Below are 14203 nucleotides of genomic sequence, written 5' to 3' on the forward strand. Positions count from 1 at the left end.
CTCATAAGTGGGATCTTGTGCAAGCATCTTCTCAGAAATTCCTGCATTACGAGGGCCAATAACAATGAGTATTTCTCCTGGTTGCTTTTTGTATTTAGCTACACAACTAAGATGTACTCTGATCAAGTACTGCTGGAAGCTAGACCTCATAAATTCAAGAAATTAAGGCGCAGTATGACACCTTAAGGTTATATTCCATGTTCTTGTAGCAGCACCTAATGAATGAAACACTTGCTAATATGTTGAACTTCATACAATTTTGGCCCATGCTTACGTTCACAAATATCAGTTATTTAGCAGCCATGCTGCCACGCTCACAGACAAAGGGCTCTGAGAAACATTTGCAAGCTCTTTTTGATGGCGAGGGTTGCAAACCCTGGCAACGAAACAAGGGCTATTCTTACAGTTGAGACAGATCTCTTAATTAGGGCCATCTTCCCTATGATGGTGTAAAGCATATTAACCTGCACTGTGTTACCACAGCTTGTGGTACAAGTGACAGAGGAGCAAAAAGTACACAAACTGATCATAATATTTAGTCGAAATCACATCACCAAACATGCTAAGCTAGGGGTTGTCTGGATGTAAAAATGTAAATGAACTGCTGTAGCAAGAGAATGAGTTGGTCTCCACTTTTCTGGATTGTTTTCTTCAACAAACATGCGACTGATTTTAACACTTGGTTGGGGTCATCCACTATTATAATCTTGATGCCCAGCACATGTTCGCCTACAAGTATAACCTGAGGACTGAGTGACCATTTACAAACTGCCTGAGTCGCTAATAACAGCTTTTGAAATCTCATCGTTCCTCACTTACCTAGGACGAATATGGTGGACTTGGTATACATCTGTATTTTCAATATAAAAAGAACTTGTGTGCCAGTAAAAATGCATTGCATTCTAAAATGTTAATATGCTGATATTTGCCTTGAGTACTGAAGATTCCCTTTAGTGTTAGATCACACATATGTGAAGTCCAAACTGATTTCTAAACATTGGTCTGAAGTGTTTAATCCGGTATTTGGTGTTGAAAAAGCATGCTTGCCTCCAAGCTAGTTTCACTCAGCCACCAACTAAACAATTTTGATACTTTTATGAGGAAAATGTCCTTTCAGTTCCCAGTTGGTGCTGTCCACTACATTTGAACACTCTTGTACACCACAAGGAATAGTTATCACATGCAGTGTCCATTGTAAAATTATCACACAGAACACAGAAACCCCAGAAGGGGCTTGAACTTGAGGAGTGAATGTGATAAGATCTGCTAAGCTAAAAGGAACGGGGCAGTTTGAGAGATTTTTCGTTGTTGACTGATAGGCTTAGGAGAAAGAACAATAATAAGCTTGTGTATAGAGCCACTTACTCTGCAGCCTGTGCCATAAATGTCCTTATCAATCAATCATCTGGATAGAGGTAACCAAGGGAATTCCTTTCATGAGAGTTGGGCGGCCACTAGAACCACTTAGTAAAAAATTTGGGAGAAAACTTGAGAGCAAACAGCAGCATGGTGACGGGGCAATATTGTTAACCGACCACAATCTTCAATATATCTCAATATTTTGTCAGTAATGTATTGGATATCTTGGGGTGTGAGACTGACCTATAAACGTTCTTCTCAGAAAAACCCTCATTCCTTTGCCCCTTTGGGCACCTTTTAGTGCTCTGATTACACTGATTTGGTAACAGCCAAAATAATATGTGGCCTGTGTAAAAATTCTAGGGTGTGTTCCGACTTGAGGATACCAACCAGTGACTAGTCACATATATGCAGACCGGGATATCAGGTGCTGGACCAACCTCCCATCCAGCTTGACCGAGGATTTTCTTAATTTTCAACTGGAAAAAGACTGGAATGAAATTTGTTGACTCAGTAAAGTATAGTGGTGTTATAAAAATAGCCTGGTATTGTTGGTCAAAGAAAGTATAGATAGTACATTTTATTTCAGTCTTGAAGGTTGAAAAATTATGGTAGATAGATAACGCGCCAGGCCGTCTGCGAGACTGCTTTTTTTGATTCAATAGCCTTTTCCTCTCACTTGTTTGAAGGAGTCCTCTCCATCTGCAGGCATATTCAAATTCGACTTCAAGCTACGTGACCTAAGCAAGATCAAATTTCTTTGTACTAGAACTTTGTTAATTTTATATACACCCATTTCTGCTACATCCAGTACTGAGCATCATACATGGTTTGAGGCTAGCATTACAGTAGTGTGGAAATCTGAAATAATTTTTGTTAGCATGAGCTGAAGCCATCTTGGTTATGGCATCCATTTTGTTGGCTTTATAATTCTCCAATCTCTGCTGCTCGTCTTTTTTCCTGCCTGTGCTGTCTATTTCAGTTGACTTCCTGACTCAGCTAAAAGCAATATGCATACTAAAGATTTTGTAGCTGCCAGAACACCTGGTCTCAGACTCAACTGTCAATCTCTTAGTGCTGCCATAAGCACTCCTGCTCCCCCTCCCACTTTGTTGACTAAGTGATCTCCCATCTGCCCAGGTTTGTTGGTAGTTATTCCTTGTGTATGCTTGTACCTTCTATTTGTAACTACATGCTTACTCTGCAACAAACTCTGTATAAAAGGACTGTGTTCTGGGACTTCAATGTACTACCTCAGGCAGCACTTGAGAGTGCTGTGTGGACGTAGTCCCACTCATGAGTGATTAATAAACTTGTTATTTGAATTCCAGCGTCAGTGCTAATCTCTATTTTGTTGGTCGAAGGCCCCGTGGACAGATAAGGGTGACGCCTGCACCGGTGAGCTCATTGAAAAGCACATTTCCACAGTAGCTAACGAGAGCCTCATCTTCCATTTGTTCCCTTCCACACGAAGAAAGTCAACTAAACCCAACAATTCACCTCAAACCTTTTTCACAGCTACATCTGGCATGAGCAGGTGTCCAAACCACCTAATCACATTCAGACATTTTGTACTTTATCCAGTCTGTAGTTGGGTGATTGCTAGTACAAAGGAGCCTTTATGGCCTACTTTGTCATTAGGTACAATGTCATTTCAAATGGAGATATTTATGATTGACATACTTAGTGACGGCATACTACTTGCCACCCTCATGTATGAGGCACTTTCTCATGAAGGAGTCAAATAGTTGTGAATCGTCCTACAGATATAACATGGTCCTTCCAAGGCTCCTCTTCACCTCCTTGATTGCACTTTTCATCCTCCTCTTCTTCCAAGGATATCTTATGAATCTATTCCACTTTGATGTGTGTGCTGTCAACTACTATGCAGGTTAACTCACATTCATTGCCACATCCACATTACAGTCCCTATATGCACGGGGAGGCATCTGTGGTTGTCAGAGTAATGTCCAAACGTGTACAATGACAGCTTTACCCTCTATTGTGTCCCTCTGAAGCAGAGCTAAAAGACTGGTACCAAGAGTGTCGAAGAAGGCCAGCATTAAGTGCAATATGCAAAAATGTAATGGAAATACATTTACAACATAATGCACATACTAGGCCATTGTGTCAAAGTGTACATAGTTTGGGCTTCTTTAGTAATATTGTTTTGCAAGAATGAACAGCATTTCTGAGCAGAGAGCCTGAAAAGCAATCGATTCACTGAAAAGCAAGAAAATAGCCAAAAGTAGGTGAATGGACTGCAAATGAATGATGTGCACAGCTCTCAATGTTCTTGAGGATGTAAAAACAACAAATTGTGTGAGTCTTTCAAAGATGATGGTGAAGATTATTTTTTTTAAATAAAATCCGTGAGTCAATGACTGACACAATACTGAAAAACCTAGTAGGAAAACAGAGAAAAAACTATCTAGCTTATGTAGTATAGAACCAGAAAACAGATGAAAGGATGGGATTTTTGTGGATGAAAATTGTAATAAATTTCTTAGACCAATATGAGAGTATACACTCAAAATTATGATAAACTAACTTTCTTCTAAATCTGGATACAGCTTTCTATAAAACTTTCCATTTTAAGTGACCAATTCAAGTGCATTTCTTTTTCATATGGAGTCTTTGAAATTCTGTGTGATTTTGCCATATATTAAGAAAAAAGACAGACCCTACTTATAGGCATGTACATAGTGGGCCACAAAAGCACAACATACACAATCAAACTTCTCAGAGATTTGCAAAAATAGCAAAAACTGCTACAGTTTGCATTGTTAAACCCATACAATGGACAGATCAACCTAAATTCTATCAGTGAAATCTGGCAAGAGTAGGCTTTGCAAAAGGAAAGCAATGCTCAAACGAACCACAAACAACGTGGTTTTTTAATTCACACATTACACAGCACATAAAAATTGGGTTCAAGGACCACAATTTTCCAACAGCATTCCATGCACACAAGTGAAAATGGTTACATAAACATAGTTGGTACCATACCTTCTTCTTTTGCCTCCTGTGCTCAGAGACGGTTTAGGAGTTCGTGTTGAAACAATCTGACAGTGTACAGCCCCCAGCAATAACATAAGCCATATTGGCCCAACTACCTCAGTCAGAGGCACACAATGTGGGCCTGGAGCTATGAAAAATAATACTATTGCGGTAACTGTGGAGAAAGCCAAGAAATGAGGAATGTTACTTTAACAAAGTGGCAAAAAAATACGAAGCAAGCACACACCTCCAATTGAAACAGTGTCAGTGCCAAACCAAAGAGCAATGCAATGAGATTTTTAAAACGCACATTGAAAACTAAGCATGGAGAAGCAATTTTATAGCAAGGCAGCAACAATATTCAGTTTCAATGTGAACATTTACAAAATAAAGTAATAATAAATTGTAAGCAAAACAAAAATGGCAGTCGTAACAGTCTTTTTATAATATTATTACGACATATTTTAAAACTGTAGCTAGCTACTAAAGCCTTAAATATTACTTAGGTTGACTACAGTAAAAAGAAGATTATTACTTAATTTGAAATAATGTTTGGATAATGGCAGGCAACAGGCAAACTGCTGGGCACAGTAAATAGGTTGCTTCAAGCCCGGTCAGCCAATTCTTAACTGAGTTTTCAGTCTGAATGTCTCTCCTTTGTCTTCCAGTATAAGAATATACTACAAGGTTCAAACTCATGTTTCTGAACTAGAACGTAAAGCTGACTCACTCCATGTTCATTGGCACAACACTCCTGTACAGTAGCGCAAGAGTTGAAGGATTGAAGAGCAGTTCTGAACTTGCTGTCTGGAAGAAACAGTTCCACTTGCTATAAAAGAGAGAGCTGGTATCAGGCATTTTCTTTTTTTTTTTTGGCAATGTGTTCCTTGAGGGTGAGGCTGGTAACCAGGGTGACTTTGCATTCATTGAAGTTGGAGTTCAAAGCTATCAGGGTTCATGTAATTGAGCCAGGTTTGCATTGTTTCGTTTTTATTGTTCTAGGCAGATAACAGGAACTCAGTCTTAGTTTGGATGAGTTGGACAGGAGCCCTTTCTGGCAGAGGAGGCCAGACGTTAGAATGAAGATAGCCCAATAACCATTGAGGACTAGTTTGATGTGCCAGCTAAAGCTGCTCGGCAGGCAGAGCCCAGTGAACAGGGTGGGCAAGGCCTGACAAGGAACCAACTCAGGGAAGTTATAAACTGAGGAGACGTGCCCCAGTGCATAGTCCTGAGCTTAAGGTGTCCAGGGTGAATCCAATTGACTTGGTATTAGGTGAAAGTTGGTGTTTGAAGCTTTCAAGTTTCAGGTCATGAGCCAGGTTTGTACTGTACCTTTATTGTTGCTATTGACAAATAACAGGAATTCTGTCTTGGCTGGGCTGACCTTCAGGTGGTTGCTAGATATCCAGGTGGCTATCTGAAGCAGAAGACTTAAATAGAGATTTGTGGAGAGACAGTGAGAAAAAGGCGGAGACAACATAAGTAAACTTCAAAATAGTTTCCCTACCATCAACAGCACCCAGGCGTCTTGTGAAATGCTTTTCAAGGCTTGAACGCCTCAACAGACTGCCCCATGCACCTGTTAACTGCCACCTTGTTCAACTGGGATATGGAGTCAATTGTACATCATCTGCTCTGCGCAGGGTATGAATTTTTAACAGGTGTTTAAGGAGGGGTGAGGCCTCTTTCTAGATCTGTTTGAGAAATCCACAGCCAGACCTAGTTGTTTGGCAAGGAAATGAATAATGTAGGACATCTGTGATTGATCAGTCAGCGTAGGGATGAAGATGTTATTTCAGAAGAGGCAAGATATCCGAGATCTGCTGTAGGAATTCACGCGGACACCCACATGTTTGGAAAAGCATGATTAGCCTAGGACATTTGTGATCAATCACCTTGTGCAGGAGGCAAGTAATGAAATGATCTGTATTGAGGTTTAATTGCCATCAATATATGCAATTTTTCCATCAACGCCATCTTTTAACAGAGGTCAAGTACCTAGTTTGTGACAGAGTGAAAAGTCCAGTTACTTCAACATAGAGATTCAGCATTTTATCCTGAGGCTTGCATTAGGAAAAGTGCAATCAGGTAGACTGACACCAGGAGCTTTCACCATGGACAGCTTTATCACTTCGATTACAGGAAAAGGTCAAAAAGCAAAATGTAGTAAAGTAACCACCGATCATCAGTATGCTTCCAATTCTGGCAGATAAAAGACACCAAGATTGCATTTATGCCGGTTTGAAGCAAGCGAAGGAAGCTATTTCGGAATAGAATCTTCCTGAGAGTCAATGGAACTTAGTTCCTTGTCAGGTGACAACGGTCATACATACTTTTTATTTGACTCTGCTGAAGTCCGCAGAGTTTACAACCAAATATAAAGGGGAGGTTGAGAAGAACGGGAGAAGCACAAAGGGCCTCAAACACAAATGCTCTTAATTTACTCTCCAGCTTCTTGCAGACAACCAAGCCAGAATGTGCTTCCTGACAAATTGTCATATCGCCATAGCCACTTTGAGATCGTACTCCTACAGGGTAACAGTCTATCTCTGTTCTGTTGTTGTGGCTTAAGGGGAGAATACTGATTCATACTCAAGTGAATGAAAGAGCCTGATCTTACGAAAGTATCCCTCTCCCACATTCTCCTCATAATCCTTTCCTGGTTCTCGTGCCACAACTAGGGTTGAGACTCAAGCATCCCACTGGAAGCTGGATATGCAGGGGCACGTCCACCAAAAATATAAACCTGGGGGAATATTGCTCAGGCAACCATCCCAAAATGGCCTTAAAGAGCAGAGTAAATATGGTTTCCTGGGACTCAGAAGAACAGGAAACACCAGAGTTAAAGGGAGAGCAGGAGTGGCAAATGGCACCAAAAGAACCAGAGGAGGTGCGGATTTAGAGAATGAGGGACTGGTGTCAATGACTGACGAGGTGAGAGGGAAACAGAGAGACCACAATGAGTACTCAGTAGCTATTTTAGAGCCTCCAAACAGTATGTTCTCTTTGTCACAGAGTGGTCAATGTTAGTGTCGACGAACTTCTCCACAGAGGGAGCATGAGCAGCAAATAGGACTTTGGTGTGTGGTAGACCCCTAGTTAGACTGTACTAGGATTATGTATTTCACCATTCCATTTTTACCCTGTGCTGGCTCCTGTAACCTCTTATATTGTATTCCTGCTATTAAGGACACCACAAAATCAATAGGCATCATTCTTAAAAGAAACTCAAATTTCAAATTTACAATCACAAATCAATGCTGGGGGAAAAACGTTCATCCTTACCACTGTGACGATTTCATCCCCGAACAATACCATAGTTTAATCATGTGAGTCATCAAGAAGTTATTATGTCAACTCTATCCTGACATGACTTACCTATAATACACCTCAAACCCTTAAGACAATTTTGCATGCAGCAGCTTGTTTAGCCACTGGAAGTAAAATATTGGATCACATCACCCAGTCTTACTTGCTCTACCAAAGCTGCCCACGGAAGCTTGATCATTTTACAAGCTGGCCACCTATTTATCTGGCCAATTACTTGATAATGTCTGGGAGTCAATAGTCTCTATGCAAGGCAAAGTCACAAAATACCCAGCTTTATTATTAAAAAAAAAAAATAAGAGGGGGGGGGGGGGGGGGTGGAGGGAACTACGGCTTAATCATTTTCAGGCACTGAAACTGGAATTTAGAACTAACTCCATCGAGCTCAATGCATCACCACTTTTAGTACAATGTGGAAGGAAGACCGGAAACATCTTGTATTCCTAAGACTCTTTCCTTCATGATTACACCCCATCTCCAACTTGAACCTTGGTGCTTTCCTCTTCTTCTCCTTTTCGACCAATGTATCATTAATTCCTGATGAAGATCCATCTATTTTGACTTTAAATTACGCTCTAGAACATAAATGTATTCTGATCCTCGCTCATTGGTGGTTCTCACATCTTCCCCAATGCTGTATTTACATATTCCAAGTCCTCACTGTATTTTGACTATTCAGGTAACTGTTCTTTCTACCTTCTCCCAGTTGTTAATAATCCCTTTTGTATTCACTCTTTAAGAATAAGTCTGTCCTCCACTTCATCCAGTAAATAGTTAAGGGTGTTGTATAATTTCACTCTGGAAACTCAAACCCACATGTGCTCTATACCCTTGGGCCACGTTCATGCTCATAAAACACCAAAAATGTAATTTTGGCTGCTGTGAGTTGCAGTAAATGTTTTGCACATAGCTGCACATAGCTTTAACAGAATATCATGTTTCTTAAACATTAGTGCAGAAAATTGTTATAAGTCATTGTGTGTGCTTAAATGTCACAAAATACACCGAGAGACAGTTCACTCTGGAACAATCCACCCTTCTTCGTATTTTGGGTAAATTGAGAATTATCTGAAAAGTTCAGTGCCACCAATCATACGAAAAGAGCTTCCACTTGGACGTTCTGTTTTGTGAGAAAAAGAGTTCATGTTGAAATTATGCCCTTTGAAGACTGCTTTACATAGCATGAATATTGGTACCTGCAACAATCAAGTTGAGATAGAAAGACATACTGAGTTTAGAAAATAGTCATTTAAAAAAAAGTAAAATGCTGCAATAGTAGAATGCTCTTGTTGAGCAAGGAAGAAAGGTTTAGGCATGGACAAAAATTTTATTGTGCCGGTGAAATCTGCAAACGCCCTGATTTTCGTGCAGTGCAAAACCTGTGAAATTTCTTCAAGTGTTACATACCTCTTTTTTAAGCCAGCACGTCCATGAGTAAAAAGGAAAATAGAAAAAAGTCTTGCAAGATATTAAAGGAAGAATGGTGATTCTATCACAAATTATCCCCTATTGAGACTAGAAATTTGTCGCCAACAGAAATTTTCTGATAGAACCTGCTTTTTGGAGTGTATCCCGGGATGTTTTAAGCTAGGTGTGTCCGTCCTTGCTTAAAAACGACATGTGGCATATCTACAAATCATTTTTTGTGATAAAAGTATACGTTTGATGGTACTTTCACGGATTTTCACAAACAATACACAATTTTACACCCTTACACTGAAATCTCTTAGAAAGTGAACAGGGATGATTTCTAAGGTCTTTCTTGGCCAGCAGAAAATAAATAAATGTTTGTGGTGTATCTGCAGTTCCACTCCAAGGAGGTAATTTTTCCAATCAGAACTTCAGCTTTGTAATGGTTATGGGGATCTCGCTAGAAAGATACATTTAATGACTGGAATCTGTAGAAGAAATAACATTCAAAGGTATGTATATGCGTACTTATGAAGTTACACGAATGAAGCCAAAGGGGTTGCTGTGAAAACATTCAGATATGTTCTGATGTTAATCTTAAATTTTGCAAATCGCACACTAGCTTAACAATAAAGATAAAGGAGTGCCTTAGAAATTATCAACCTTATATATATAAATTATGGGGAACAACCTGACTTCTTAACTGGTTAGCAGCGATACAGCAAATAAATATGCAGACAAACAAAGTTAAGATAAAATGTGAGCTTTGCAGGTTTTATTAGTCAGATGACTAACCTGATTAGTTCAATGCACAACTAAGCAAAAGTAACAACCAGATTTGATTTGCGTGTACAGTCCCATTACAATTTGGCAGAAAAAAGCCTGAAGTAAAGACTCTTCTGAACGTATATTAGCCTGAAGGCGGCAATATTCAGACATCAATTTAAAAAAAAGCAACAGCTCTTCAAACAGTTGTCCTCTTTTCACCCACTTCAGTTTTATGACTGACTGCATAAGGCTCCAGTAGAAATAAGATCCATTTGGTTAAACCATTTAGAAAAATCCCAGAACAGACTTAGCAAGAGTTGTTTATTTACCTTGAAGGAGGTAAAGGAGCAGCAACCAAGAAAAAATGAGCTTGGAGGTTACTTGTAACCACCACCTGAAGAAGAACGGGAAGAGGATAACTCGAACAATTCCCTTTCTGGTTAGTGATGTCCACGGACTTTCAGGTTTCGCCTTTGCGAATGCTGATCCTAGAATGCACAAAGACGAGAGGTTAGATGTTTGAAATTCAGATGAAATAGTCTGAAATACGTTCTATAATGTTTTTTAAAGTAAACATTTTTGGTAATGTAAAGTCCTCATAACCAGAGCACACCAGCACTCACCCTCCAGTGTAATTTCAACACGTTTATTAGAAAATACATGTTTGTTTAAAACTGACAAATTCAATAGGGTTTTTAAATTAACATATATATTGCGTCACTGCTCCTTCACAGGATGAAGACTGCAACCCTCCAGACAGCCCAGCTTCTACCACTGCCCATCATTCCATCACGGGCCCCTTAACAACAAGACGTGAACATCCTTCGACAGTTCAGCCTTTCCCCTGGGGCATCAAGTTGATCAACCTTTTTAGGGATGCCGAAAGGTCTAGACTGTTAGGCTGGAGTGCACCCCAGGGTGGAAGTGAATCCATTGGGATTTGTGTGGAGACCATTGCAAACTGTGTCAGACAGGGACAGAAAATAGCCACGGGCACAATAAAAGGACTCGCCATTATCAAATTAGATCGCTAAAAAAGTGCACCATGTTTGCAAAGTGGGGCACTTCTAAGCTTGTAAAGATATGCTGTACACGTGTTTTGCAAGGTATGGAAGACTGAAATGATTTGAGCTCGCTGCAGGCAATGTGTGTGGCAATGTCAGGGAAATCAACAGTAAAAACAAGCCCACCAGACATCAAACAGGCCCATAACCCTCCAAATACAAAAACGGCCCACGCACGGACATGTCAAACCAACCCCATGTGCATTGCCTGCTTTCAAAGTTATTAATGGTGTCCTTGCTGTAAACTTTCTTTTCCTATGTACTGTTGCTATTTCATGGTTTCTATACAAAGTGCTGAGGTTTTTTCCACTGCCAGGTTAACCTTTTCCCCTTTGCGGCTGGTGCAACATGTCCGGCCCTAAGGTGAGGCATATTCCCTTTTACACTGAATGAAAACGAGGGTGGGTAACCCTCAGAAAACATTTCTGGAGGTACTTAATACAACCCCTGCTACTTGACAATTATCCTAATCTGACCATCCCCTGAGGAAGGCCTGGGAGCAGGACCTCCTGCTGCCCTAGTCTGCTTGGTTGGCAAGTGTCCGGGGGTTCTGCTCTGAATGGACTGTGGTCTTCTGATCCGTACTGAAGATGGTTGAAATCATTAATCACCGGTCTTATATAGCAGCAACCAGGGGCGTCAGGAGCCCGCTCACTACAGCAGCTTAAGCATGGATTGGCGCCACTGTTGTATGTGCATGGCATAAAACCTGCAGAAAGTTGTTTATTGCTCCTCTGACTTCGATCACACTTGCCTCCAAACAAAACCCACAAAAAACACTACAAAAGACTAGCATGGTGGAGATGTGAAGTGGGGAAAATACATGCAACCAAAAGCACAAAACGAAAGAGACTAAAGGGAGGCGTGGGTGGAAAATGGATGAAGAAATGGCTAAGGGAGGATAGAGAGAAGGATGAATGCATTGAGGGCAAGATGAAGCGACAGATGTGAGAACGATGAATGGAGAGAAGGAAGGATGGAGAGAAGGGCAGGTGGAATGGATGAACTAACGAATGGACGGATTGATCAAAATAGAAAAGTAAGAATGGATTGGAAGACGGATGGACGGAGAGGAAGACAGATGGATATCAAAAGGAAAGTTAGATTGAGAGAAGAAAGGATGGATGGAGAAAGGAAGTATACATGGAAAGAAGGAAGGACCAGTAGGTAGGGGGGTGGAAGACATGAAAGGAAGGCTAGCCAAATTCTTTGAGAACTGATGTCTTAAATGCACCATTTAGACAGATTGTCGGACTCACTCGAGTAACTCACTCAGCGCGATTTGGGAAGTGGCTCAAAGTGGGGGGTATTTTATTATTCAGACTACTGCCTGGGCAGCAACTATATTGGTATTAATTTAAAGTAGTAAATGTATTCAGCAATAGAAAAACTCCAATTCACCTTCCACCTCATAAATTAGATTAAACCACGACCAAGGTGTCTTCAGGAAAAAAAGGTACTTTGACAAAAAATAGCTTCATTCCATTCAACTGGTGCTATTACTAGACTGCAATTAGCTCAGTGACCGCTAGATGGCAGAGTCAATGAGGAGAACATATTACACTGAGCGTTATCTCCAGGTCAAGCTCGCAGTTTAAACGGGAATGGTTAGCAAACATCTTTTTCTGGAAATTTGCTGTTAAATAACTCTTTGCGAACAGCTTTCCTCGTGCAAAGTTTGAGTGGCTCCACCCAGGCCCCGGGCCTTAAAGAAAACAGGGTACCTGTATTTATTTACCTGCCTCTACTTTGTTGCGCCCGGCTGTAGAAACGCTGCAACAAGTTACAACTAAACAACATTTTACTGACCAGTTACCGCGGTCGCCCTTCTTCCCCCGTAAAGAATTTAGAAAATCATTGTGGGCAACAGTGAAGTTTCAAACGCACGACATCATTCATCAGTTTGATGGCGAATTAGGATCACAAGTGAGAGCAAATGCACGATACTAAACAAGACAATCGAATGTAGTTGTGTATGAAGTGATTAGTGTTTGAGTGACCTCAAGAAAAAGCAATGTCCATATAAGAGGAAGTTTCCAGTAGATGGAAATGATGGGAGTAAAAAATACAAAATCTAAACATTAAAAAACAAAAAGTACAGAAACATGTTTTTATTATAACATCTTTAGACAAACCTCTGACAAGATCGACATCTATGAGGTCTGGTTTTACGTGGCCTGTTTTCTTTGGTTTGTTCTTCAAACCCTATGAAACAAAACAAAATAGTTCAATCAAAACACTTCAATAAAAACAAAACCTTACTTTTTAGGAAGATAAGCGACGTTTAACTGGAGGCCAATAACTGAGGAGGAGTAGGAACAGAAAAGGGATGACAAACACATTGACTCGTATTGTAAAGATTGCATAGAACCAAAAAAAGCAGAGACTTGAATCATCACACTAAATCTATACCACACTGAGTTTGTGATTTTAATAGAGGATGCCCAGGGTATTCATCTGGAAACCGAGGTGTTCAGGAAAATATATATCCCAGCCAAGAGGAAATGTAACTTGGCTTCATCGAACAGGATTTTAGGCAGAAAAGGAGTGCACAGATCAAGGTGTTGAACTACTTCGTAAAATACTTCAGGTAGTAACTTCTTTTAATCGCCAAGACCAACCCTGGTGGGTAGGAGCTTCTAAGCAAATTCCGACTATGAAAAAAGTGGGGATCTCATGAAGAGATCTAAATGGTTGTATTTTCTATGTGTTTATGAACATCTTGCTAGGTATTTAGTTGCTGTTTGAACCTATCTGTATGCACGAATCGCTAAACAGGGAGATTTGTGTTGCAAATTCTGTATAGGGTTGTAAATCTGTTGGTATAGACTTGCGGATAGTTTTCATCTGTGGGTATGTGGATGTGTGAGCTTCCAGGTAGTGATTTACTTTAGGGAACATTCATTTTTAAGAGGGTGCTACGTTGGGATCTTTGGGTAAAGTCAGTTTTAATGCATCAATCTAACAAGTAAATAATTAACTTTTCAGTTCACCCAAGGTCAATAATATGAAATTAAAAAGGATTCAAGCAGGAGCGGATTTGTTAATGCTGAACAACACACAAGCCATTCATTACCAGAGTTAGTACTGAACTTTTACAGCATTTACTCAGAGTAAAGTGGCAATCATTCTGCTTTTCTGAAGAAGAGAAAAAAAATCATTATGACAAACTTGATTTCTAAAGTGATGAAAGGCGTATGAAAATCAACAGTTGATGCAAGAAATGTACTCTCCTGTAAATCATAATGATTGTCGTCAAATGAGTAAATTAA

At 40.1% G+C, this 14203-nt stretch overlaps 1 protein-coding gene across 6 annotated transcripts in view; it reads right to left on the bottom strand.

Moving 5' to 3' along the window:
• PHTF2 (putative homeodomain transcription factor 2) overlaps positions 1–14203 on the bottom strand; it is a 514204-nt gene that overhangs the window by 118523 nt on the left and 381478 nt on the right. For all 6 annotated transcript variants that reach the window (XM_085653986.1, XM_085653985.1, XM_085653990.1 and 3 more), the window contains exons 5-7: positions 13067–13136; positions 10197–10355; positions 4369–4534 (exon numbers count right to left, since the gene is read on the bottom strand). In XM_085653986.1, the coding sequence (XP_085510112.1) occupies positions 4369–4534; positions 10197–10355; positions 13067–13136 (395 nt within the window). The remainder of the gene's footprint in view (positions 1–4368; positions 4535–10196; positions 10356–13066; positions 13137–14203) is intronic.

This window comes from Triturus cristatus, chromosome 4_1, assembly GCF_964204655.1.
Source record: "Triturus cristatus chromosome 4_1, aTriCri1.1, whole genome shotgun sequence".
NCBI classification, from domain to species: Eukaryota; Metazoa; Chordata; class Amphibia; order Caudata; family Salamandridae; genus Triturus; species Triturus cristatus.